This window comes from Echinops telfairi, unplaced genomic scaffold (assembly GCF_000313985.2).
Source record: "Echinops telfairi isolate 266 unplaced genomic scaffold, ASM31398v2 ScPeMD7_9;HRSCAF=40, whole genome shotgun sequence".
Lineage (NCBI taxonomy): Eukaryota > Metazoa > Chordata > Mammalia > Afrosoricida > Tenrecidae > Echinops > Echinops telfairi.
In genome coordinates this window covers 67,504,098-67,530,445 of record NW_022103906.1, presented here as the reverse complement: position 1 = coordinate 67,530,445, position 26,348 = coordinate 67,504,098, and the positions used below count along the sequence as shown (strand labels likewise).

Below are 26,348 nucleotides of genomic sequence, written 5' to 3'. Positions count from 1 at the left end.
CCAAAGCTCCCCGTTATTCTGCAGAGCAGCTGGGGGTTCTGAACTGCTGACCTTGGGAAGAATCACAGGGTTCTTCACAGCAAAAGGTGCTCTGCAGAGATTAACCCTTTGAATGGAGGAAGAAGTGAATTCAGGCCCTGCACTTTGTATTCATCAAGAAAGGAAACCACCCAAACGATATCTTTAAAATGGATTTTTTAAGGTTGACAGCTTTGCACTAATTTATATCTATATTTAGGCTTGTGGTCATGACAAGAATGTCTCCGCTGATATCACTTAGAAAAAGCTGCTAATAGAAAAGTAATATGTAGAAGGAATAAATAAATAAGAGGAAAAAGGGGTGAATTATTTCTTATTGATAGGTATTTTGCATTTTTTGAAGCATGGAAAGGATGGAATATTCTGCATTGCCTGGAGTCATAAAGATCCCAAAAGAATAGCTAGCTGCAGTGGTGATGGGTTCTGGTAAGTCCTGTGCATGAAGTCGCCCTCTTTATAAAAGTCACACGTAATACTCGTTGTACCATGTTAGCACATGCCTTGAAGTATCCTGAGACTTCATCTCTACGATCTAGCATAAATATTAATGAGCTATGTAAGCACACGCTACATTCCTATTATGTTCCAGTAATAAATAATAAAGTTTTGGTATTTTAAAAATAAAGAAATTAAATTCTTACCTTCTTTAAAGCTAAGGGTCTTTACATGAAAATGAAAATTTGCCCTGATTTAGAGTTAAGGGTCTCTGCGTTGCCTCGAAGTAACCCCAAGGCTCGTTCACAAAGGTGGCCTTGCTGTTGGGTGCCCCATCTCCTAGGCACCCTCGGTACGCCAGCACAAACACCATCCTCACTGTTCCTCTGAGATTCCAGCAGGTTGTTGCAGCAACTGTGTCTGCGCACCTTGTCAGGAGCCCTCCTCTCTTTACTCCCCTCCTCTTTACCAAGCATGATGCCCTTCTGCAGGAACAGGTCTCTCCTAAACCCACCCCCAAAGTCTTGCATCCTCACCTCCAATGAGCATCCTTCTTCCAACAGATGTTTCTGTTCTTTTAGCCGCACCCAGCACTTTCAGTATGATTCATTAGCACCATAAGTCAAACACATTAATTCTTTTTTTAGTCTTCCTTATTCAAAATCCAACATTCAGATGCATATGAGGCCATTGAAAGTAACACGGCTTGGGTCAAGAGCACCATCGTCCTCAAAGTAATATCTTTGCTTTCCAACAGTTTAAAGAGGTCTTGTGTGATGGATTGACCCCATGTAATTTGTCATTTGATCTCTTGACTGCTGCTTCCATGGCCAGTGTTTACAGATCCAAGCAAAACAAAACTCCTGACAACTTCAATATTTTCTCTGCTTATTATGTTGGTCCGGTCGTGAGGATTTGGGTCTTCTTTACATTTAGTTGCAATCCGTACCGTGGGCTGCAATCCTTGATCTTCATGATCGGTAATAGAATAGTAAAGAATTAAGGCGATAGCTCCATCTCTGGAGGAGAAGGTCTCTGAATTTCTTGCCATATCACGGAGAATGTACTATGATAATGTTATAATATATGTCTTGTTCTTTGTATACTAATGAAACCAGTTTTATAAATGAATTGTTATAAACACTGAAAATTTCCAAATATTAAATTTTAAAGCTGAAAACCCAATGCATGCCTTACCTATTACACTTAAAAACATATTGTTTGGGGGAAAATGAGCAAATGATATTGAGAGCTAAAGTAGAGGGCAAATGTTTTGAGATTGATGAGGGCAACAAATGTACATATGTGCTTGACTCAATGGATATATGTATGGACTGTGATAAGAATTGTATGAGCCCTCAGTAAAATAATTTTTTTAAAGAATAATGAGGGTAACAAATGTACAAATGTGCTTTATACAATTGATGTATGTATGGATTGTGATGAGTTGTATGAGCCCCCAATAAAATGACTTGGAAAAAAACATATTGTTAAACTAGATTTTTCCTCAAAAGATTATAAAAGAAATAATTTCCAACTGAAAATTTATGATTAAAGTGCTTGGCTGCCAGTTTGAACACATAAGCCACTGCTCAGGGAAAGGGCCGTCTATACTTCGGTAAAGATTCACAGCCTTAGAACTCCTAGGGGGCAGTTCTACTCTGTCCTGTAGACGCTCCATTACCTGGAGTTATTCAATAGCACTGCGGTTTTTCAGGAGTGTAAATATACTCTTAATTGGTAACATCATTTGTAGAGTATTTTAAAATGTCGCTTGTGATTTACAAAGAAGCTCTATAGCCTAAGATGCTTGTGTTTGAATTATACAACTCTGACTTTGTTTCATTGTATAATGTATTAAGAATGCTGTTTTTTTCCATTAACATTTCATTTCAGTATTATTCGAACAATTGATGGTAAAGTGCTACATAAATACAAACATCCAGCAGCAGTTTTTGGTTGTGATTGGAGCCAAAACAACAAGTAAGTTGGTTTGCTATTCTAGTTTTTCCCCCTTACCATAATAATAATTATATTTAGGAGATTTTAAATCACCATAAAGTTTAAAACTGTTTCTAGAAGTAATCCTTATCACTTAAAAAAAAATAATATTCCCCTAGCATAGAAAATGAGAAGGAACCTTGTATATGTTCATTTATTGTAACTATCTCTTTTCATTTCAACGAGCCCTTGCTTAAGTGGTTGGTGGCTGTCCTTAAGCTTGGCAATTCAAAGCCATCCACCCACGGGAGGAAGATTTGGCAGTCTGCTTCCATAACAGCCTTGGTGACACTGTGGGGGCAATTCAACTCTGTCCCATAGGTTTGCTATGATTTGGAATTTGAGGTGTCATTGGGCTTGGTTTTATTTTCATTTCAAGAAGTTTTCACAGGCTTTAGCAATACTGATTATCTCAAAACTATCTTCTAATACTTTGGGGGGAAGAAAGCCTAGGACTAATGAAACGTGGAAATCAGTGCAAAGCCTGTGTGAACTTCTACTATTGAAATGTGTCTCAGGGTATACATCGTTCAAGGAAGCTGTGCCATGGTGTTGTTCCACCATGACATTTATTGCCCTTGCATTTGTGTTAGTCTGGGTAAACTGGAGAAACAAATTCAGAGACATTCATATGGGTGTAAGAAAGAGCTTTATATACAAGAGCAATTGAATATTGAGAAAACATCGCAGCCCAGTCCAGATCAAGTCCATAAGTCCAATATTAGCCCATATGTGCAATACTAATCTATAAATTCCTCTTCAGATTCACACAACACATGCAATGATGCCAAATGCAGGAAGAAAACAAGGCAGTGGGTGGAAAGTCTTGTGGAGGTGTCTCAGCGCTGGCAGGGGTCTCCACGTGGCTCCTTCAGCTCCAGGGCTCTAGTGTTGCTCCATGTGCATTGTCAGCAAGCATGTCTCACAGAGAGTGAGGATGTGTCCTGCCTCCAGTGAGCTATTTTATCTCCATAGAGGCTCCAAATGAGGTCGTCAGGCTGTGACCTCATTGACAGGCTAAACTCCACCCCTTCATTCTTAAGTCTCAAATTGACAACAGAGTATGTAACTACCACAATACTTCCTCCAGTTGGAAATCCGTGGATGGTTTTGAAAATTCAACCTTGTTTTTAAGAGCCTAGTGTTTTGCATATAGACATCAGCTAAAACAAATGCTATTTTAGAAATATTTTTTAACTGTCCTAATAAACGATAGCAATAGTTTGATCTTTTAATGAGCTTTGATGTTATTTCAGAGACATGATCGCCACTGGCTGCGAGGACAAAAATGTCCGTGTCTATTATGTAGCCACAAGTTCTGATCATCCTCTGAAAGTGTTCAGCGGGCACACAGCAAAAGTCTTCCATGTGAGATGGTCACCTCTGAGGGAGGGGATTCTTGGCAGCGGCTCTGATGACGGGTCTGTATTGTGGGATTCTAATTTGTTACAGCCTACATCATAAGTGTATATGTTTCTAGAAATGTATTTATTTGTATGATCAAAAATCTATGTAAATAATTTAAATATTTATGTAACAACTAGGTAGTTATGAGTTCCTAATTGTGATCGACCCAGAATGAATTAAATATTATCATACTTATATTTCCCTAATATCCATGGGTTTTGCTTCTTTATTTGTTTTACTTAGTGTGGAAGTTTATTTCTATTAGCAACCCAGTGGACAAAACAGGAACCCTAAGAAGATCTGTGGGGAGAGGAAAGGATCGGAACTAAATCTCTAAAATATGCAGAGAGGAGTTTGGTCCAGATGCTCTGACATAGAAAACAGAAAAGAGCTGTTTTCTGTTCACATACGAGCGAAAGAAGAAAATGGCCTCTCGCCTGAAGAGAAGCTACTTTAGAAGTGAAAGTGACGACATTTTTTATAGATTTGAGAGAAAAACCCTTACCTATATTTTATCTGCAAACAATATATATTTCTGTAGGATACTTTTAGTCACTTTGAAGACAGGATACATTTAGGTGTGAAAAATATTATTGTGCAAAGTAAAAGTCATAGCACAAGTTTTATATCAAATAATTAGGGAATTTTAGCTTGAAATTAGGGATTAGCTGTACATCCGTGCAAATTTTGTAGGTTATCATTTAAAGTGGTGTTTCTAATAAGGATATCATGTGAAAAATAGTATGAGTTTATATTTTAGATTATTCTAGTGCCTTAACATACAGCCTTGAAAGTTTCAGACCCCCCTTGTATACATTGGAGTACCCCAACGTCCGATGGTCGACCCACAGACATTAGGGTCTCACTTGTGCCATACAAGCAAGGACACCTGTTTCAGTGTCCTCTATGGGAACATTCAAGTATTTTGTTACAAAAAAATCATTTAAATATAGTCTTATTTATGAGCATAAGACATCAAACTTAATATAAGTCAAATGATGGCCATTCTTAAGAAAATATATTTACAAAATTTAATTATGGCAGCCCTCACTTCCCATCATCAAGCTGATTGCAACTCACACTGACCCCACGGGACAGGATAGAACTGCCCCTTGTGGGTTTCTCTCTTTCTCACTGAGCCTCTGGTCTCTCTCCCTGTCCTAGCTGCTGGTGGTTTGGAATGCTGACCTTGCTGTTAGTAGCCTAACCTATAACACCTGTAACTAGATACAGTGTCTTTTACTTGGAATAGGGGTGGGGGCGGGGGTGCTATAGGCAGCAAAAGCATAATGCCTTGACAAAACAAGACTGTGTATCTATTTGATAATATAATTTTTGGAGCATTGTTAAACCAATACCAAAACAAACCCCCTGTTACCTAGTTAATTCTAACTCGCAATGACTCTTGGGATCTCCAAGGTCAGAAATCTTTACAGGAGCAGGCACCCTCTTCTTTCTCCCAGGAAATGGCCAGTGGGCTTGAATTCAACCTTGAGATCTGCAGGCCAGTGCTTACCTGACAAAGGCAGCAGGCTTTGAATTTTGTTAGGTTGGCACCAATATGAGACTAAAAAACATTTTGCTTACCCAAACCAAATTGGCATCAAGAGGTCTTACATTTTAATAACGTCTCTCTCTACTACAATAAAGATGTTAAAGCAATATTATGAACAGCTGCATTTAAATGCATTTAATGTATTTTCTTGATTTGAGATTGAGCTCAAAGTAAGCAACTTATTTTTCTGACAGAAACATGGAGGAATTGTATTGATAAAAGCGTACTTACTGAGTTTGCCAATAATACCCCCATCACACTTGAAATATAAGTGACTTGAGAGCTCTTAAATTATTGTATTTGTCTTATTTGTCTTTTTGCCCCTCTTTAGCTATTTTTTAATCACTATTGTATTTTAAGAAAGCTATTTTCTAAGAAACAAACTATGAGATATTATATTTATTTTCAGTAGTAAATGGCCAGTAAACATAAAGAAAATAACTATGCTGGAACAGGCCAACATTTGCCTAGTTGAATACTCATTTCTATAGTGTATAAAGAATACAATAAAATATAGACTGCTTTCTAAATGGACTAAGAAATAATTATAAGGTATGTTAATTCTTTAGATAAATTATGCCTTCAGTGAATTACATACAACATTCTGTTTTCAGTTCTGTTCGAATCTGGGATTATACACAAGACGCTTGCATAAATATTCTTAGTGGACACACCGCACCTGTGAGGGGATTAATGTGGAACACTGAGATTCCTTATCTACTAATATCTGGTAGCTGGGACTACACTATAAAAGTATGGGACACACGAGAAGGAACTTGTTTGGATACTGTGTATGATCATGGTGCAGATGTATATGGTAAAGTTTTTCATTTATTAGTTTGATATATTAATATAACTTCTAAGAAATACAGAATATTGAATATCTCACTGTTTAATTTAATAAATGATATTTTCTTACTAGAAAGTGTGCCTGTTTATTACTGGAATATCAATACAGCACTCACTCACTGACATCGAGTCAATGCTGACTCACAGTGAGTTTCTGAGACTGTAACACTTTTATTTAATTAGTTAATTTTTTATTTAAAGATAGACTGTAACTCTTTATGGAAGTAGAAAGACCAGTCTTTTTCTCTCTGAGCTGCTGGTGGTTTTGAACTGCCGACAAGGAGGATCGCAGTCCAACTCATAACCACTACACCACCAGGGCTCCGCTCAGAATATATAGAAGATAGTAGAAAAAGTCAAAGGAAATTATCAGGATAGTTGTTGTTAGACTTGTCTTGCTGAGAATAAAAAAATCAGATTATTTTTCTCACTTAACTCTCATTTATTTTTACAACTAATTTAGCCATTCCCACCCACATTTTTAGTCCCATGACTAAGGGACTGAGGAAGTGTGATACTGAATACGCGTGTGAATCCCATATATTTTTCCATATTCTAAGTGTAAAAGTATCAGCTTTTTTTAATCTTGTAAGTATGAATTTCATCCACCCATCCATTAATTAACATATTGATATTATAGTATACCCGCTGCTTAACTGGTTGAATATAATTTCAATGTGTGCACCATGAGCCACTTTCTTTATAATAAGTGTTCAATTCTATATTTATATGTTAAATAACTCATTACTTGGTTGCATTTTTGTCAGTATGTTAATTGAATGCAATTATAGTATACTTTAGCTCTAAGAGCTTTACAGTTGTTTAAAGCATTTCTTCATAACTGCAATTCTGTAGAAGTTTTGTGAGATACATATAACTATTTTTCAATTTCTACTTTAATAAAATAAAGGGTTTTTTCCCATCAGGTTTGACATGCCATCCAAGTCGCCCTTTCACTATGGCCTCTTGCTCCCGTGATTCTACCGTGAGACTCTGGTCCTTGGCACCTTTGATCACTCCTTTACAAATCAATATTGTGGCAGACAGATCTTGGGAAGAAATTATCGGCAACACTGGTATTGAACACATGCATGGATTCAATTTTGTTTTTTATCAATATTTTATGAGCACTTTTTACTCACTAAATACTGTCTGTCTTCAGATAATGCTATAGAGCAAGGCACGCCTCCTCTATTGTGTGGCAAAGTATCAAGAGGGATTAAGCAAGACATAGAGAAAGAAGCTGGAAATCCACGAGTGAAAAAACTAAAATGGTTTTCAGAATGTTTATCAGTAAGTAATAAAAACCATATATGAATTTTGTCTCTTCAGCCAAAATGCATCATTACAACCATAGCCATTAAGTTGCAACTTATTTACATCTACCTTCCCAGTTCAGTGCATGCCTCTTAGCCTAGCCATTACAGTGCACAAGAGCGTGTCAGATAATTTTTAAATAGTTAATTTATTATTTGTTCAACTTTAATGTGCTTGTATGACCCTGTTTGTGACCTTGGAAATGCTGTGGGTGTTGCTTCACTATTACACCTTTGCTTGTGCCATGTCAACTGTTTAGCCTCCAGGTGGCAGTAACAATTTATGGAACCTCGTTGCTGTGATCAAAGGGCAAGATGACAGCTTACTTCCTCCAAACTACTCCAGAGGAATAATGCACTTGAAACACCTGATTAAATTTAGAACAGTAAGTAAGAAATACCGCATACTTAAGCAAAAATGGGTTGTCTATGTAATAAATAAATAGTCAAATCAGAAGTCAAATATACCGCTGTCAAGTCTATGCCAACCCACAGTGAACTGATCCATGTGGAAGTGGACGGCCGCCTCTCTCTCCCAGAGCAGCTTGTGCACTGTCCCTCTCGTTAACAACCAAGCAATTCCACCGCTGTGATCAGGGCTCCTTCAATAATGATCCACCCCTAAACTCAATACAAGAGAACTTCAAAAGGTTGTGAGAAAATTCAATTCTCTCTAAATTTTACTTTTCCAAAAATGTATTGGAGCCCTGTTGTCAGGCTTATAATACTTAGAGTAAAATAAGTCAACGTTGAGAAGATGCATCTTTTGGTAAACCAATTGTGAGAGTATGAAGTATTTACAAAAAGATTAAAGGAACTATAGTCTTAAATAAACTTGAATCTCCTGAAATACTTTCAGGGCCCCTTGGAACACCTTGAAATGCACTATCTTTATCTTATTATCAACAATCATGACATATGCACTACCCTGATGTTACTCCCAGAGAGACTACCTAATAAACTTTATTCTGAGATTTTTATATTAAAATTGATCATAGTAAATGTCTTAATGAAACTGAATATGAAACTACTGGTTTCTTTGTAGCTAGCAAGTTACCCTGTGATGACAACAAAATCAACCCTGAAACCAGAGAGAAGGGATCTCCTGTGTCTGCAGTGAAATGTCAATGGTTAACTTTGGAGAGAATTGTGACAGGGATGTACATTTGATGGTCTTTAGAAAAGTTATTTTCATAAAGAGAAAGTACTTTTCCCTTTAAACACGAAACTAAAGATTCCATGTGAACTGTAAAATCAATTGAAAGCCTAGGAGTCTTGTAAAGCAAGGCAGATTTTGGGTTTTTTGGTTAGAGACCTTTGCATGTATTTTGACAATGTGTTTGTATATCGCAACTCTTTTTCACTGTTTTTGGCCCCTGTATTTCTGTACACTTGCAACACCCCAAAAGTTTTAGGAACAAAGGAATTTTCTCCAATCGCCTACATCTAAATATTATATTTAAATAGCTATATTTTATAAAGAGAAAACATTGATTTTATAATGACTTAATTTTCAGAGAAGCATTAAATGTATAGCAAAATTGTGCAGAAAGTACAGAGTTCCCATATGTCTTCCCTCTTACCTTGGTAGATGGTTTCTACCACTATTAATATAATTTATCACAATGGACAAACCATTGTTCATATCGTATTATTAGCTAAAGTAATTTACATTAAGTAAATTTTGTATATCAAATTTAAAACATTTATTTTCAGTGCTATATTTAAATATATATTGATATACAAAATGCTTTTTAAATCATTTGTTATCACTAGAAATTTAGAATATCTTCTCTTCTTTATAACCAGTCTGAAGCACAAGAATTAACAACCGTAAAGATGTCCAAATTCGGTGGTGGTATTGGTGTTCCTACCAAAGAGGAACGACTGAAAGAAGCTGCTGAAATACACTTGAGATTAGGACATATTCAGAGATATTGTGAACTTATGGTTGAACTTGGAGAGGTAATTATGCTATTAAAGTAAAATAAATGTGTCTAATAAAATAGTCTAAATATTAGTTAGATTCTAAGTATTAAGCTTAATTTTCCCCAAAATCTAATTAGCTATCTGCCAGTCAGAACCACCGTTCTCAAAGGAGAATCCCCAGGCCAGCAGCATCTGTAGCATTTGAAAACCTGTTTATTAAAAAACAAACAAACAAACAAAATGGAGCACTGCATCTGAGTTGACTCTCATAGCGTGCTATGAGAAGCTTGCTACCTAACAGCAAGCCTAAAAGGGAACAGTAGAATTACCCCATAGTGTTCCCGTGACTGCATCTGAATCTTTATGGAAAGGGGCTATTCTCTCTCTCCCATGGAATGATTCGTTGGTTAAAACCACCAGCCTATTGGTTCGCAACATAATGCTTTAACTACTATGCCACCTGGGAGCCTGGTAGACATGCAACTTTCCCCATTCACCCTCAGTGTAGAGAATCAAAACCCCAGTTATCTATGTCTTAATAAACCATCCAACCGTTTCCTATTTTTGCTAAAGCTTGAGAATTGTTGCCCTAGAACAGAATCCATATTTCTTAAAACACACACTCACAGATATACACACATATGTTTATATCTGATTTGCTCCCAGTGGGATCTCCTTGCTAATGACACTTATTAAGTCCTCCCCCACATTTGCCAGAAGAGGAAGTTCCGCTGTGGAACGTGCAGGGCTCTCTCCTGCACAGCAGCTGGTGGGTTAAGAGTACCAATATTTTGGATTGCAGCTAAGTGTTTAACCACTGTGCCATGGGGGTTCATTTAAAAACTATAGGTTAAGGTATAACAATTTTTTATAAGTATAAAGCATGCTATTAAGAATACTTATAAAAACAAACCAAACTCACTGGCACTGAGCCATTTCTGACTCATAGCGCCCTTAACTAAGGTTTCCAGTGTTGTAAATCTCTACAGGAACAGACTGCCTCGACTTGTTCCTTCAAAGTGCCATGTGGATGCTAATGGCTGACCTTGCAATTTGTGGTACAATGTTCATGCCACAGAACTACTAGGAATACCCTAAAAATACTTAAACCAAAACAGTACAGATGGATTCTGGTAAAATGGGAGAAAAATGGAGCAGAACTTAAATTCCATCTTAAGGGACCAGATGAGACAGGAGGATTCTCTGGAACTGGGGCTGACTTTTTAGCCTTAATCTGAAATTAGCCCTTGGGGGTCACCTCTTAGTGAGATAACAGATTGACACAGAAAGTTAAAGATATCCATTAGTTCCTAAAGATATTATCCATTAGTTCCATGCTCCATTTGAAAAAAAAGAAAGAAAAAACTAGATGAGACCAAATAGTAATTATTCTAAAGCAAAAAGGAGAACATAAGAGAACAGGAACGCTAGAATACTGAAAATAGAACAACCAGAATGCAATTAAAGAGAATGTTGACACATTGTGAAAAATGTAATTTATGTTGCTGAATAATTTGTACAGAAGTTGTCAAATGAGACCTTAATTTGCTTTATAAACTTTCACTCAAAACAACAGACTGTAATTATCAAATATCAGGGAGAAAGGAACAAACTATGGCCGAATAATTTTTTTGTATTTCTGAGTTTTATATTTGAATTTAAACAATTTAAACTATCTTTAAAGCCTCTCAATCAGCTATCTATTTATACAGCTTAATGATTTTGTTGTACAATTTCATAAATGGACAATGATCGTGCAATCCTTTACATCAGAATATGTCCAATCTTTTAGTGCTTTATTACCACCTCCTTCTGAATAGTTTCCATTTCTGTAAGCTTAGTAATATTGGGTAGTAGTTGTTGTTGGAGTTAGGAAAATATTTAATATTTTCACTACCAAATAGGTTTTTATTTAAATTTATTTATTTAATTCAAAATTAATTCAGTTTAGAGTTATATTTCTTTCTCCCAATTACCCCCCCAAGTATAACAAATTTTCACTAAAACATATTTAAGAGTAACTTAAAAATATAAGAATACCTGATTTAAATAAATAATATTTAAAAGTGTCACTTAAAATGTTATATTATTGACACATTAATTTCTAGTTTTCTAGCCATAATTATAGTAGAACTCTATATTTTGAGAAGCCTGAATTAAAATGAAATTTTGATTCATGCAGTACTACTTCAGCAAGCTTTCTCTTTGATTTCCTTTCCAGCCTTGGAATCTGTATCATCAAATAACAGCACATCAGACTTAATTGATTAATGGGGGTTTTCAAAAGCAGTCTAATTTTTAGAATATGAAGATATGTATCATAAAACAAGAATGACACAATTATAAAAATTAGTAGGGAGAGGGTAACACAAGGAGAGGTTAGGGGAAATGGGAAGCTAATAACAAAGAGCACAAGACAGAAGAAAGTTGATAGTGGTAATGATTGCATAACTCTTCTTGATATGATTGAACTATCAAGTCATATGATACTTGGATTATGTCCCAACAAAACTGTTTATAAAAAAATTATATATTAAAATATATTTCCAAAATAAAAATACAAGATGTTACTACATAATGATAAGCCTAAGAAAATGAACAGGGAAAAGAAAAGGAAGTCTATTTGTTAAATATATGAGAAATAAAACTTTAGTATTGATTTTTATAGATCATAAAAAAATTACTCTGTAAATAGATTTTTGAACTCCGTACTTCATTTAGTATCAGCCTTTCATCCCTCTCTCTGTCTCTATTACCCACCCTTCCCTACTCTCTTACCTCCCTTGTTACCTCCTTTGTTCCTGCTTTTTCTCTCAGTCTTAATCCCTTTCTCCCCAGCTAAAGAATATCATTTCACTTATCTCATTTTAAAATTCATCAAGACCTGTAGAATGCATGATGTAGAATACAAAATATTCCTCTAAATGCAGACCCTGAAATGTTCCTTAGTATAAATGCGAGCTCACTGGGGGAACGGTTGAAGGGCTGGACAATGCGATCGAAACACTCATGCTTATGCTTTTCTGTTCTTGTCTAGTGGGACAAAGCTCTGTCCATTGCACCAGGCGTATCTGTAAAATACTGGAGGAAGTTAATGCAGAGGTAAGGCAGAGAATCAGCCTACATGTAGGTTTTAAGATCATTTGTTTAAAAGAATCAATGTGCAAGTAGTGTGGTAGCTTTTAAGATTTCTTATTCATATGTCATTTTAAATACTGAGTGTATTTTGTTTCTATTGGTACAAAAAGTAAATTGATAACATACCATTTTTGATGTTCTCAAATTTGATCTGACCTCTGATGAAGGCAATGAAAGGCAATTTTCCTCATGTCAGTAGAGGAAATTCATTATCATTGTATGCAAATCAGCAAACATGATTACTGACCAGGGCACTGCTATTAATACATAAGCGGTCAGGTTCTCTAAAGGTTATCAAAAATTAGAGGAATACTTATTCTACATATAATCTCAAAAATTCTCTATAGATGCACCCTTTGCTATTGTCTGCCTATGGGTATAAGGAATGAACGCGTGATTAAAGTATATTTTAACCACTAGCCAGACTTCATCACGTATCCTCGTTCTGTTGTTGTTTTTGTTGTTAGATGCTCCCTGTGTGCAGCAGAAGGGAGCATCGCCTAGTCCTGTGCCATCCTCACAATTGTTCCTTTGCTTGAGCTCATCATTGCAGCCATTGAATCAGTCTTTGTCATTGTGGGCCTTGCTCTTTGGGGCCAGCCCTCTACTTGACCCAGTCTGATGTCTTTCTCCAGGCCCAGGTCTCAACTGACAACATGTTCAAAGTATATGAGAAGTTTCCACAACCCTTTCTCTAAGGAGCAGGCTGCTTGTACTTCTTCCAAGACAGTGTATTTGTCCTTTTAGCAGTTCATGGTATTTCAATCTTGTTTGCTAGCAAAACAATTCATATGTATTGATTAGTCTTTGATCTTCCTTATTCAGTGTCCAACTTTCACATGCATATGACGAAATTGAAAATACTATGGCTTGGGTTAGGCCCACCTTAGTCCTCAAAGTAGCATTCTTGCTTTACAACACTTTAGCAGTGGTTCTCAACCTTTGTCATGCCGTGACCCTTTAATACAGTTCCTCATGTGGTGATGACCCCCCAACCATAAAAATATTTTTGTTGCTACTTCATAACTGTAATTTTGCTACTGTTATGAATTGGGAGACCCCTGGGAAAGGATCATTCGACTCCCAAAGGGGTCACAACCCACAGGTTGAGAACCTCTGCTTCGAAGAGTCCTTGTATGGAAGATTTTATGCCATTAAGTTGGTGTTTGATTTCTCAACTGCTGATTCCGTGAGCATTGATTTCAAATCCAAGCAAGATGAAATTCTTGACATAGTCAATCTTTTTCTCCATTTATCATGATGTTGCCTATTGCTCAGTTGTGAGGCTGTAGGTCTTCTTTAAATTGCATTTTAAATCAAACTGAAAGCTTCCATCCAGGGCCCTCATCAGCAAGTGCTTCAAGGCCTCATCACTTTCAGCAAAAAAAGGTTGTGACATGCCATTTTCATATTGCAGTTTTAATAAGCCTTCCTCCAATCCTCATGCCATATTCTTCTTCATATAATCCAGGCTTTCTAATTATTTTCTCAGAATACAGGTTGAATAAATATGATGAGAGGATGCAATCTTGATTCACATCCTTCCTGATTTTAACCCTTTCAGTATGCCCTCGTTCTGTTCATAGCCCTTTGATCCCTATACAGTTTCCATATGAGCAAGTATTCTGCAATCCCCATTCTTCTCAAGGCTACCCATAGTTCATTAGGAGTGTATTAGTCTGGGTAGACTAGAGAAAACAAATCCACAGATACTCATATGCATAAGAGAGAGTGTCATATAAAGGGTAAGTTTCCACTAAGCAAGTGTCCCAACCCAGTCCAGTCCAAACCCATAAGTCCAACATTAGCCCATAGGTTGGACACCAATCTACAAAGTCTTCTTCAAACTCACAAAACCCATACAATGATGCCGAATGCAGGAGAAAAGCTGAATCAGTGAGCACGTAAACATCTCAGCACTAGCAGGGGTCTCCACGTGGCTTCTCCAGCACCCAGGGCTGTATCAGGGTAGGTCCATGTGGCTTCTCCTCAAGGAAGTCTCTCGCAGGAAGTGAGCCTTGCCAGCTGAGGAGAGAACTAGCTGAGGCAGCCACACACTGGTCCGACCATCAGAGAGCAAGAGACCAGAAAGGTGATGTCCGCCGGGCCGTTTATCTCTCCTCCCTTCAATTAAACTGCCCTTCACTGAACCCCACATGTGTTCATCAGCCAGGTTGGCACAATGAACCTTAACTGTCACAATAAGCCTTACAGTCCAATGCTTTGACATAGTCAACAAAACACAAGTAACATCTTTCTGCTGTTCTTTTCTTTCAGCCAAGATCCCCCTGACATGAGCAATGATACCCGTTTTTCCATATCCTCTTCTGAATCAGGCCCGAACCTCTAGAAGCTCCCTGTAAATGTACTGATAACAACCAGTATTGCATGATGTTTAACAAACATTTTACTTGCATGTGATATTAATGATATTGTACTATATTTTGACTATTTTATTTATTGCTCCCTTTCTTTAGAATGGGAGCAAATATGAATCTTTTTCCGTCAATTAGACAAGTAATTGTCCTCCAAACTTCATGACATAGATGAGCAAATGCTTCTAGTGCTTCATCAGTTTGTTGAAACCTTTCAATTGGTAGAAAAGAGGATTGGTGGTTGGAAAATATGACCTACATGATCTATGTGAGAGTAGAGATTTCATTATAGAATTTTGCAAGGTCAAGAGTGACTCATTGAAAATATTTGTTTAAAACAACATAAATGGAGATTGTTCATGTGGACCTTACCAGATGGAATCAAAATGAGTATACTTGTAGGAAGAAATGATGAAGCACAATATCATCAGCCAAATCAAGGTCACAGGATGACTTTGGTAAATCTCATCAATTGCTCATATGCAAGTTCTGGTTGAAATCTCAGAACATTAAAACAGGTCCATAAATTCCAATATAGGACTTTGTGCATATCCCACCTGAATTTGAAGGCCATCTCAAGACAGATTTCGATACACTGACACTAATGATTAAACATAAGCTGTGGGATGACATCCAGGAAATCAAGCATCATTAAAAACACAGGAGAAAAAAAGAAAAGACCAAAATTTATGTCAGATGAGACTGAAATCTGCTCTAAAATGTAGGAAGGAGATAAGAATACTATGAAGAATCACTAGACCAAAAACAATCCATTGATTCTCAACCATTTCAAGAGGTAACATGTATTTGCGTTACCTAGAGACATTACTGAAAACATTTGTTGAAATGTTTCAGTAAATGGATGCAGTCCTGTAAGAATCCCTTAGTCTATGCCAAGAAATTTGGAAATCAGCTAGTTGGCTAGCAGACGAGAAAAGATCCATATGTGTGCCCATTCAAAAAAAAAAAAAACCCCACAAAACAACAGGTGATTGAACAGAATGTGAAAATTATCATTAATATCGCTCAAGTAAAATTTTGCTGAATATGATTTTTAAAAATTATAACAGGACATCAACAGGAAATAGCCAGATTCAAAAGAGGATAAGGACCAAAAGATATCCCTGGAGGTCACTGTGACATCAAATGAATCTTAGCTGAAAGCAGAGAATAGCAGAAATATGTTTACCGTATATACTCGAGTAGAAGTCGATCTGAATATCAGCCGAGGCAGCTAATTTTACCACAAAAACTGCATTAAAAAATGTGCTGAAAAAACTTGACTTATATACAAGTATATACCATACTTGTTTAATTTATTGACTATGAAAGGCAATATACCATGAATTTTATCAAAATGTGGATAATATTTCAAAGGATGGGAATTCCAAGCATCTCATTGTACTCATGTAGAACCTGTATATGCACCAAGAGGCAGTCATTCAAACAAACAAAAGAAGCACTGTGGGGTTTTTCTTTTTAAATTAGGAAAGATGTGTATCAGGTTGTATGCTTCCACAACACTATTTAATCTGTATGCTGAGAAAATAATCCAAGAGTCTAGGCTACATAAAGAATTTGGCATTGGGAGTGTAATACCGTTTCTGTAGAACTTTCAGAATGCCGGTGACATAACTGGGCTTGCTGAATTTGAGGAGGACTCGAAGGGCTTGCTGATGAAAATGAAAGATGGCAGTTTTCTGTGTGATTGCAATTCATTCTAGAGAAAACCCAAATCCTCACAAGTGCATCAATAAATAGTATGATAGATGGAGAAAAGATTGAGGTTATCAAGGATTTCATTTTAATTAGAACCACAATCAAGGCTCATGGGGCTGTCAAGCAAACAATTGATGTATTGACTTGGACAAACGTGTGCTATAAGACCTCTTTGAGTCTTAAAGAACAAGGATGTCACTTGGAGAACGACGATGAGCCTGATCCGAGCCCTGGTATTCGCAGTCACATCCTATGCAGGCGGAGGTTGAAGCACGCATGAGGAAGACGCAGAGGACGTGATGAACATGAACTATGGTGTTGGTGAGGAATACTGAAAGCACCATGGACTGCCCCCAAATCCAACAACTGTGCGTTGGAAAAAGTACAGCCAGAACACACAGGAAAATCAGAGATGACAAGACTTTATATCACATACTTCGGATATGCTATCAGAAGACCAGTCCCTGGAAAAGGACATTATACTTTGAAAAGTAGAAGGTCATTAAAAAAGAGGAAGACCCTGAAGGAGGTGTTTTGACATGGTGGCTGTAGCAATGGCTTCAAACATGGCAGTTGTGAGGGATTGCGGGACAAGGCACCATTTAGCTCTCTTACTGTGATAAAAGGTGTGGAGGCCATGTCTGACTCCTCTGGCTCCCCTAGTGCCACAAGGCAGGGATCAGGCATCCCTCCACCCTGCATCCTCCTTTACCTATTCTGCCATGAACGGTTTCTCATATGGGGCCTCTACTTCTATGCTGGGTTCAATAATTCACGGCAGTGGCTATACTGAACCCAGAGATGATACAATTATGGAGACATATTAGGGACGTTAATAGGTTTCCCCAAGTTAGAACCAGTAGACAGTAGGAATACGGTCATTAATCCACAGTGACACGTCTCCTCAGGCAGCAACCAACTCTCCCTCTTATCCTCAGCTGCTCAGGCACATGGGCCCATTGCTTCTACCTCTATGGACTGGGAAGCCTATCTGTCACCCTGCCTCATAGTCCCACAGTCTCATCGCTGCTCATCTTGTCGTTATCCCAGAGGCTTTGTGCAAAAGTTTCTAGTGTAGCTGATCTGGACCTCTGCCACTTCAGACCGAGATATGGAATCTGTTCTTCTGATGGTCCAAGATATGGACCATCTCTCTGTGTCCAAGACGGCTCTTCATCACAGAGAAATGGCTGTGATAGCAGTGTGGATTTTGTCTTTCTGCGGATCATGCCCCCAGAGAAGACAAAGGATGATGATTTAAGCCACACCGTCCAGTCATGTAAAGATACACCCCACCCTGATGCTGTAACAGAGAAGGCCCTCCTAAAGGGGACCGTGGCCACAGATATAGAATCCAGAATTAGAAGACACCACGGAGCTATGATGACTTGAAGGACATTATGAACTGATGCACCTCACATGTGCACGGGGTCACCGAGTCCGAACTGACCAGCTGGCACCTAACAATGACAACGACCCAAATGTTGCAAGCATAAATCAACCAGTTTTGTGCTCCCCCCCTCCCCCATCTCCTTGTTTAGAAAGCCTGAACTTAAAGCTTGAGGGTAGAATTAACTAGACTGGTCATTACAAAAGTACTTGGGACCTAGACAGGACAAGAGACAGATACAAACAGAGACAGAGAGACAGATAACAATGGATTCTGAGAGAGAGAGATTGATCTCTCTAGAGACAGAGACACATATACACACTCGACAATCTCTAATCTCAAGGTCTAAAGGCAATCTCTTCTTCACTACAATTCTTCCCATTACCTACCTTAACATAACATATTATCATTATTCTTTAAACTACCTTTTTTAAAAAGTTTGTGTACTTCCGCGGCACTGTGGTCATAGTGCCTTTCTATGAACTAAAAGGTTCAAGCCCATCAGTTGTCCCATGAGATAAAGGTGTGGCAGTCTGTGTCTACAAAGATTTCTAGCCTTGGATAGGAATCAGAACTGATGCAATGGCTGTGTGGCTGTGTTTAGTTTGGGTTTGGGTTATCCCTTTTAATGGTTAGAATCGTTCTTACCCAATTTTGTGTTCACTAAAACACCAAGAATTCTAGTCTTTATATATTTGATTAATCAAGTTGAGAGTAAATACCCTATTACATATATCTAATTCACAATTTATCTCCCCATAAATAAGCTGCTCGTTTTAATACATATGTTACATGGATTTTAAGATCTTAAATGTTTCAGATATTTAATCATGAAAATATGTAATATTCTCAGGACAATTTACTAATATTTGTTATTTTATAAAACACTTGTCTTCCATATGCGAATTACTATAAAATGTAAGCCTTTTTAATAGTTTACCAAAGAAAAGTTTATGAAATTTCTTTTGAATTTTAGGAATACTTTCAGAAAATGTCAGCCTGAGAACCATTAAGTAAGCATATTATAAACAGAGCTTTATTTTATTAGGAGAGCTGACCAGTTAATCCAAGAAGATAAGGATGATGTAATCCCTTATTGCATAGCCATTGGTGATGTGAAAAAACTCATCAGTTTTTTTATGTCAAGGGGACAACTTAAAGAAGCCCTGCTTGTTGCACAGGTACAACTGCAATATCATATAAGCCATGTACACTGGTGGAGGGGTGGGGAGAAGGGAGAAGATTGTGTTGATTAGCTTACCTTCTCATGATTGACTAAGCCATGGGTAGCTTGGCTTCTGCCTGCTTCCTTGTTTAGTTATATTACATTTGCTCTAGTCACAAGTGGTCTTATCTTAGCTCTTTATACCTACAACTCAATACTAAACAATGCACATACTGCTGAAATGTATTATATCATAATTTTAATGACTTTTTCTAGTAGCTTTTTACTGAAAAAGTTTTGGGGGGTATTCACGCTGAAATGAATAATGTATATTTTAAACTTCTAAGAATGGCATAAAATTGTAGCCAAATTTAAAACAATACTTAAGTATGCCTTGCTCAAAATAATACTCTGGAATTTTCCATTATCATCAGTTTTCAATTAAATGAAAGTTTGGTTAAATTCTAGGCTGCTTGTGAGGGAAATATGCAGCCCCTACACGTTTCTATGCCTAACGGATCTCCAAATCCCGATGATGTCCACAAGGAAGACTTCAATGAGTGAGTGATTTACGCTTTGTGGTTGGTTACTATTTTTATGGTGTGAGTTCCTTTGAGGAGTTGTTGAAGGCAGTATGTACGGTCTTCCTTTGTCCACAGAAGACCTGACTGTCTCAAATCCTCCTCTAGTGCGTTCTCAGCACTATCTAGTTCCACGATCACATCCATCTCTAGATGAATGCCCGTCATGGAGATGCAGACTACAAACACTTTATGTTGCTTCCAGAAAAGCAAAAGCACGGAAAAGAGAATGATAAATAAAACACCTAAATACTTAGGGAGTTGAGGATTGTAAAATTAGATGTGCTGCTTATTAATGGAAAGTCAGTCTATATAATTCCACTGGAAGGTAGTTTGTAATCCAATGACAATGATTTAGTCCTCCTTTTTTTTTTAAAAAAAAGAAGAAACTCAAAAGGTTTTTCTAAAAATTAAATAAATAATATTTTCCAGCCTGTTACTCTTTTTATATTCCTATATACAGTCTACAGCATCCTTCTACTCTTGATTCTGAAGTAGTCAAGCAGAAAGGATTATAAAACTTTCAGTAAATAAGGAGTTGAGTACAGTATTTTTCCTCCACAATCTTTGTTGCTATATACTCTGCCATTTTTAGGGTAGATATGTTTTAAACTTATCATACACTAGACACATTTTTGGTATCACATAAATTCTGAAAAATTGTAATTCAACGTTTTATCCCTCTAACATTAACTTTACCTAGAGTTGAATTGTAATTATTCGATGTGGGATGATACGTTATCTTCATAGACTCCTTAGGCCTTGCTTCTGATAGCTGTGATAGGTTAATTTACGAGCTTTTGTATCAGCAAAGGCTGGTTTCCTGAGTTCCTCAACCAAATTCAGAGTTTATGGCTGAATTAGGATATCAACTGAAACCCTATCTGGCCTTTTATGAACCTGAAATAAGGAGATATTGGTTTGCTTTTCTTATGGAACTACTATGTTGTACGGAGTATATATATATTTTTCCCCTTTATCTAGACTCCTGCGCAAAGTCAGTAGAGAACTGGCAGAATGGTATTTTCAGGATGGTCGAGCAGTGCTAGCCGCATGTTGCCATCTTGCTGCCGATGATATTGAGGTATGGCATTTTAAATTGACTCACACGAATGAAAGCTACTGGAGTGTGTCATGGTGTTTGAGGAGAATAAAATATCCATCCCCAGGTCTCATTTTGCACGCTTTCAAGCCCGAGTAACACATCCCACCACATAAACACACACATGCTACAGGCTGTTGGGTCTTTTCTTTCGTTTTCTCACGAGATAGTTAGCAACTTAAAGCACCTCACCATATATAAGAATCTCTATTTTAGTAAAGGGAAAAAAACACTATTTTTGAGTCGGGATTTTTTTGGTTTCATATACTGACCTTGAGCGGATCACTTAACTTCTCTGAGTATCAAGTATTCTCAGTGCTGAAGAGAAAATATCAATACCTATTTTACAAATCTCACATATAGAATTATAAAAAGGAATGCAAATGAAATCACTTATTTTTAAGAGTACTCAAGGGCATTTTCCCCAAAATATATATTTGAAGTACCTTTCAGTTGACTCACTTATGTAATGAGGAAAATATTTGTTACTAGTTATACTTGAATTCACTAGCTTCATAGAATGACTAGTAATATGCAATCTGCAAGATACTTTTAAGCATGTATGTATTTCTGAGATGGAGACTGAAGGATATTGAGGATCTTGTAGAGATTTGTATAAATTAACTACAAAATTTGAGGTAAAGGTTCCAACCCTTAAATTCTGACCTCATAACATTTCCAACATTTCCCATTAGTAGTTTTTCCATAGCAACTTAAAGTTGCAGTCAATCTTACGTAGGTACTTTATACAAATATTAAAATCAATAATTGGTAAGAATAATTGATTTCTAGGTTAACACGACTTTATCCACTTATGATCTTGGAGGGCTATGCTGATCCTATGCAACTGAAACTATTTTCTTATTGAGCAAGCTTGCTATGGCATACCTGATCCGTGGAAATGAACTAGACTTGGCAGTGTGTGTGGGAACAGTACTCGGAGAGGCGGCAGTACCAGCAACCCACTATGCCCTAGAACTATTGGCAAGAAAATGCATGATGTTTCCAACATGGTAAGAACTTCTAACCTCAAACAATAATTTCATAGTGATTGATTGCATTGTTCCTAACAGTGTGAATATCTGTTTTTGGTAAGCTATACATTGGTAAAAAAGAGGACACATATATTATGATATGTATCATAAAAATGTCAGAGAAAATGCTGATATGAGAATAAAGGAATGATCAGTAAGCATGTGGTTATATAAGGAAATCTTCCATGGCCCATTTCGTAGTAGATATTATAATGCTATATTTTTCCCAGAATAGAAATCGTAAATGAGGTACTTCTTAAGATTACGGCAAGACCTCATTTCTATTTCTTAAGCATCTACATATGTATTCTCATTCTTCCCAAGCCTTGTACTCTTATTTAAGTTGGAGAAACAAAGTCACATGAATGGACTTTGGAGAAGAATAAACAAAGACGGATAGGCTAAAGAATTGGAACAAGCCATGTCTCAAAACTCTAGCAATACTCTAAGTTATAAACGGAACGGCACCCACTGATACTGAGTTCATTCCAATGCACAGCAACTCTATAAATAAAACAAAACCCAAAAGTCAATGCCTTGGAAACAATGCCAACTCATTGCGATTCTGCAGCACAAGGTAGAACTGCCCCTGTGAGTTCCCCACACTGGCGTTCTGAGCGCAAATGAGAAGCCCAATCTTTCTCCAGTCGAGCAGTTGGGGGTTTCCAACTGCTGACATTCAGTTAGCAAGCCAACAAGGAACCACCAAGCCCCAGGACTCCTATAGCATCTCTGTAGGGGAAAATATAAAACAAGGCTGCAAATCTTTACCGAAGCAGTCTGCCACAACTTTCTCCTGTGAAATGGCTGATGGGTTAGCAGCTGAGCACCTTAACCACTGTGCGATGAGAGCCCGTCACCGGGTCCTTTGAGCGTGGACCTGGTAGTCATTGGGTAATTCAGGCTAGAGCAACCCTCATTCCCATATTTACTCACTCCTTCTTGGTTTAGGACAGACGGTCCCTAAGAAAGCCATTGCTAAGAAAGACAGTGTGCTGCACTCAATAAATGTTTAATGAATACAGATGATTTTAGATTTTTTTTCTCTTTCCCCCAATTTTTAACACCTCAAGACGTTTCTAAATGAGCTTGTAGATGAGAAGTCGGAATTTTCCCCACTATATACCATGCATACACATATATCACCCATTTAGACCCATAAAGATGGCTATAGCTCTGATCAGAATCAATTATAAAAATAATGACAGCTAAAACTTTTATACTGCTTAGTGTGGGCCAAGTACTGTTTTAATTAGATTGCGAATTTCCTGATGTCTCTCTAACTGGTAGAGCCAAGTTGCACACCTACATAAACTGGTACAAAAGTCCTTGCACAGTGGTTTGGCGGGGAGGGTAACTCAGAAAACAAGCCACCCTTCTCAGTCTTCTTGTTTCGAGCTGGTATTTCATCGCAAACCAGGAATCTCGGGGTTATTCTTCCTTATTCTGTGTCTGACAGTGATGTACAAATTCCCTCCCCAGGAGCAAAATGTTGTGGGGGTCCAGAATGTCCCTACTATAGATGTTAGCACTTAATCTGTGTCCCCCCTAGGGGTACTCAGTTCCCACAAACAATGGCTATAATAATCAATGACATCGCTCCCACAGCTTGCCTCATACCCATCTTAAGGCCTGAAGTCTACCTCAAAATTATGTTTTCACTAATATAGCTTACTCCATGCTAAAAGTTAAAGTATCATGTAAATGAAATGGGATTAGATTTTAGAAGGAAAACAAAATAGAAATATGTAATAATATACTTAAAATCTTTTCAGTGTACTTTATATATTGGTTACTTTTAATAACAATACACGTGTCACTCTTCTTAAGGTTTTTTCCCTTATACTCACATAAACTTTCAGAAACGAGGAAGAATCTCACATTCTGATATATGTTAGTGCTGATTCAGGTTATCTCCAGAGGAGATCTGTAATCCTTATGGCTATTAATAGAGCTCCACAAATTTTTTTAAAAATTAAGGTAACTTTATAATTTCCAAAGGATGTTAATAGTTTTATAAACCAAGAGTACTTCTTTCTCTACTTTTTTATTTGGTAGCAAAGATGTATTTCTTTGTATTCATTGCAATTTTAATGTTTTTTTAGCTTTCCATCTGTTGGATACAGGTATCTAGTTTTATGTACAAACGTGTCTAATTCAAAAGTCATTTGTAAGGTGACATATCTATGCTAATAAATGTCCATGACCTATTTTAGATTTACTGCTTTACAAGACAATTAATATGCATCATTTACAACACAAGAGACTGGACTATGAAATAATAAAATTAATTTCTATGACTTTAGGCTCTAAAATCTGTGTAATAAATGAACTGTGGCTTTCTACAATACCCATGGATAACTAACTCAGCTAAGCAAATAAGTATAGCTGTTCTGATAATGAAATTTAAGAATTTAGATCATTTAATTGATCAATACCAACATATTGATATCATAATACCTCCACATACATGACTCAGTTTTTAATAGATAGTGGATTCAATTAAAAATTAAAAAGTTAATTAACTGATGCAACTTCAGTGTATCACAATAGAATTCCTTGGACATTTAATAGAAATTAAACACAACTATTTTATACACTATACAAGCCTAAACCAAATCCAAACCCACTGTCATTGAGTCAATTCCTGTGAATAGGGACCCTGTACACAGAGTAGAACTGCACCATAGGGTTCCAAAACTGTAAATCTTTATAGGAGTAGACAACCTTCGCTTTCTCCCAGGGAGTTATTGTTAGGTTTTAACCAACAACCTTGCAATTAACAGCCCAGCACTTAATTCACTGTACCTCCAGGGTTCCTGATATATTTATGGGCATTATTCAAAATTGCGGTCAAATTATACAAACTATTCATAAAATAAGAAGCCTTGCTTTGTAATGAGTTATGCAATGGACTGCTTACCACAAGGTCAGCAGTTTGAACTCACCAGCCACTCTGGAGGAAAGATGAGATTTTCTACTTCTATAAAGATTTTCTAACCTCGGAAACCCAAAGATGGCAATTCTTCACTAGCCTATAGGGTTGCTATGAATAAGAATTGACTCAGTAGCAGTGAGTATGCATGGAAGAACTTTGTAAAATTAAATATTGTCAAAACTGAAATAGGATGCATAAACATTGATATCCTAGGTATTAGTGAACTGAAACGGAATTAAATTGGCCATTGTGAATCAATCATGGCTTACCGTGACAAAGTGAAAAAGAATTTACCATTTTCTTTTGTTACCACATTATCAACTCTGGAAGGTGTCACATCCATTGGAAAAGAGAACATTTCAGGAACTTGACTGAAATATAGAATGCACTGTTATTAATAGCACATGCAAGTGAAGCTTTACTGAACATAGTTAAAAAACAGTTGCAGCTGCCTGAAATTCAAATTGAATTCAAAAGAGAATGGGGTACAAAGGATATAAAGGTACAAAGGTGGATCATGGCTAAAAATAGAGAATGTCAGAAAGATGTTTACATATGTTTTGTTTTCTCTGCATAGGGCTTTGACAGTGTAGATCATAACAAACTATTGATAACGTTTTAAAGAATGGCCATTCCATGCTGGGAGCGAGCCTATACATAGTCCAAGAGGAGGCCAGTCCAACAGATCAAGGGGATTCTGAAGGTTTAAAACCGGGAAAGATGTGCCTCAGGGCTGTAAGTTTGCACCATACTTACTCAATCAGTGTGTTGGGCAAATGATCTGTGAAGGGAGACTAGGAAGAGGAACACAGAATCCGGATTAGAGGAAAGCTTAGTAACAAGCTGCAATATATAGATGACACACCTTGCTTTTTAAAATAAAATAGGACAGCAAGCAGGTGCTAATAAAAATCAAACTACAGACTTGAACATAGATTTTACCTCAATGTAAAAAAAGCAAAAAAATCATCAACTTTATCAATTAACATCATTATGATAATCATGAAAATAAAAAATTGAAGTTGACAAGGATTTCATTTTACTTGGATCCACAATCAAGGCTCATGGAAGCAGCTGTTAAGAAATCAAATTCATTGGGTGACTCTGTTGCAAAATATCTTATTAAGGTGTTAAAAATGTAAAGACATGTACATATGTAAATATATTTAAGATTATGGGGCAAATGGACCTAGGTGCATATATTTATAGGTTTAGTAGTAGGGTGGCAGGTGGACAATGGGCCTCCTCATGTGCATTCCCTTAAAACAAGAGCACCTTGCTCAGCTAAATGGTCATTTCATGATACCCACCTTCCCAACATGATCGCTGAAGACATAAGCATAAGCAAATGTGGCCAAGAAAGCTGATGGTGCCC

At 37.0% G+C, this 26,348-nt stretch overlaps 1 protein-coding gene across 1 annotated transcript in view; it reads left to right on the top strand.

Moving 5' to 3' along the window:
• The window catches only part of WDR17 (WD repeat domain 17), a 112,114-nt gene that overhangs the window by 61,053 nt on the left and 24,713 nt on the right, over window positions 1-26,348 (top strand). Inside the window, exons 10-23 of the mRNA XM_045286574.1 lie at window positions 383-465; window positions 2,371-2,457; window positions 3,732-3,896; window positions 6,052-6,254; window positions 7,213-7,362; window positions 7,449-7,579; window positions 7,863-7,988; window positions 9,412-9,567; window positions 12,569-12,633; window positions 19,202-19,334; window positions 19,787-19,878; window positions 20,884-20,983; window positions 21,875-22,014; window positions 24,141-24,161. Coding sequence (XP_045142509.1) covers window positions 383-465; window positions 2,371-2,457; window positions 3,732-3,896; window positions 6,052-6,254; window positions 7,213-7,362; window positions 7,449-7,579; window positions 7,863-7,988; window positions 9,412-9,567; window positions 12,569-12,633; window positions 19,202-19,334; window positions 19,787-19,878; window positions 20,884-20,983; window positions 21,875-22,014; window positions 24,141-24,161 — 1,652 coding nt within the window. The remainder of the gene's footprint in view (window positions 1-382; window positions 466-2,370; window positions 2,458-3,731; window positions 3,897-6,051; window positions 6,255-7,212; window positions 7,363-7,448; window positions 7,580-7,862; window positions 7,989-9,411; window positions 9,568-12,568; window positions 12,634-19,201; window positions 19,335-19,786; window positions 19,879-20,883; window positions 20,984-21,874; window positions 22,015-24,140; window positions 24,162-26,348) is intronic.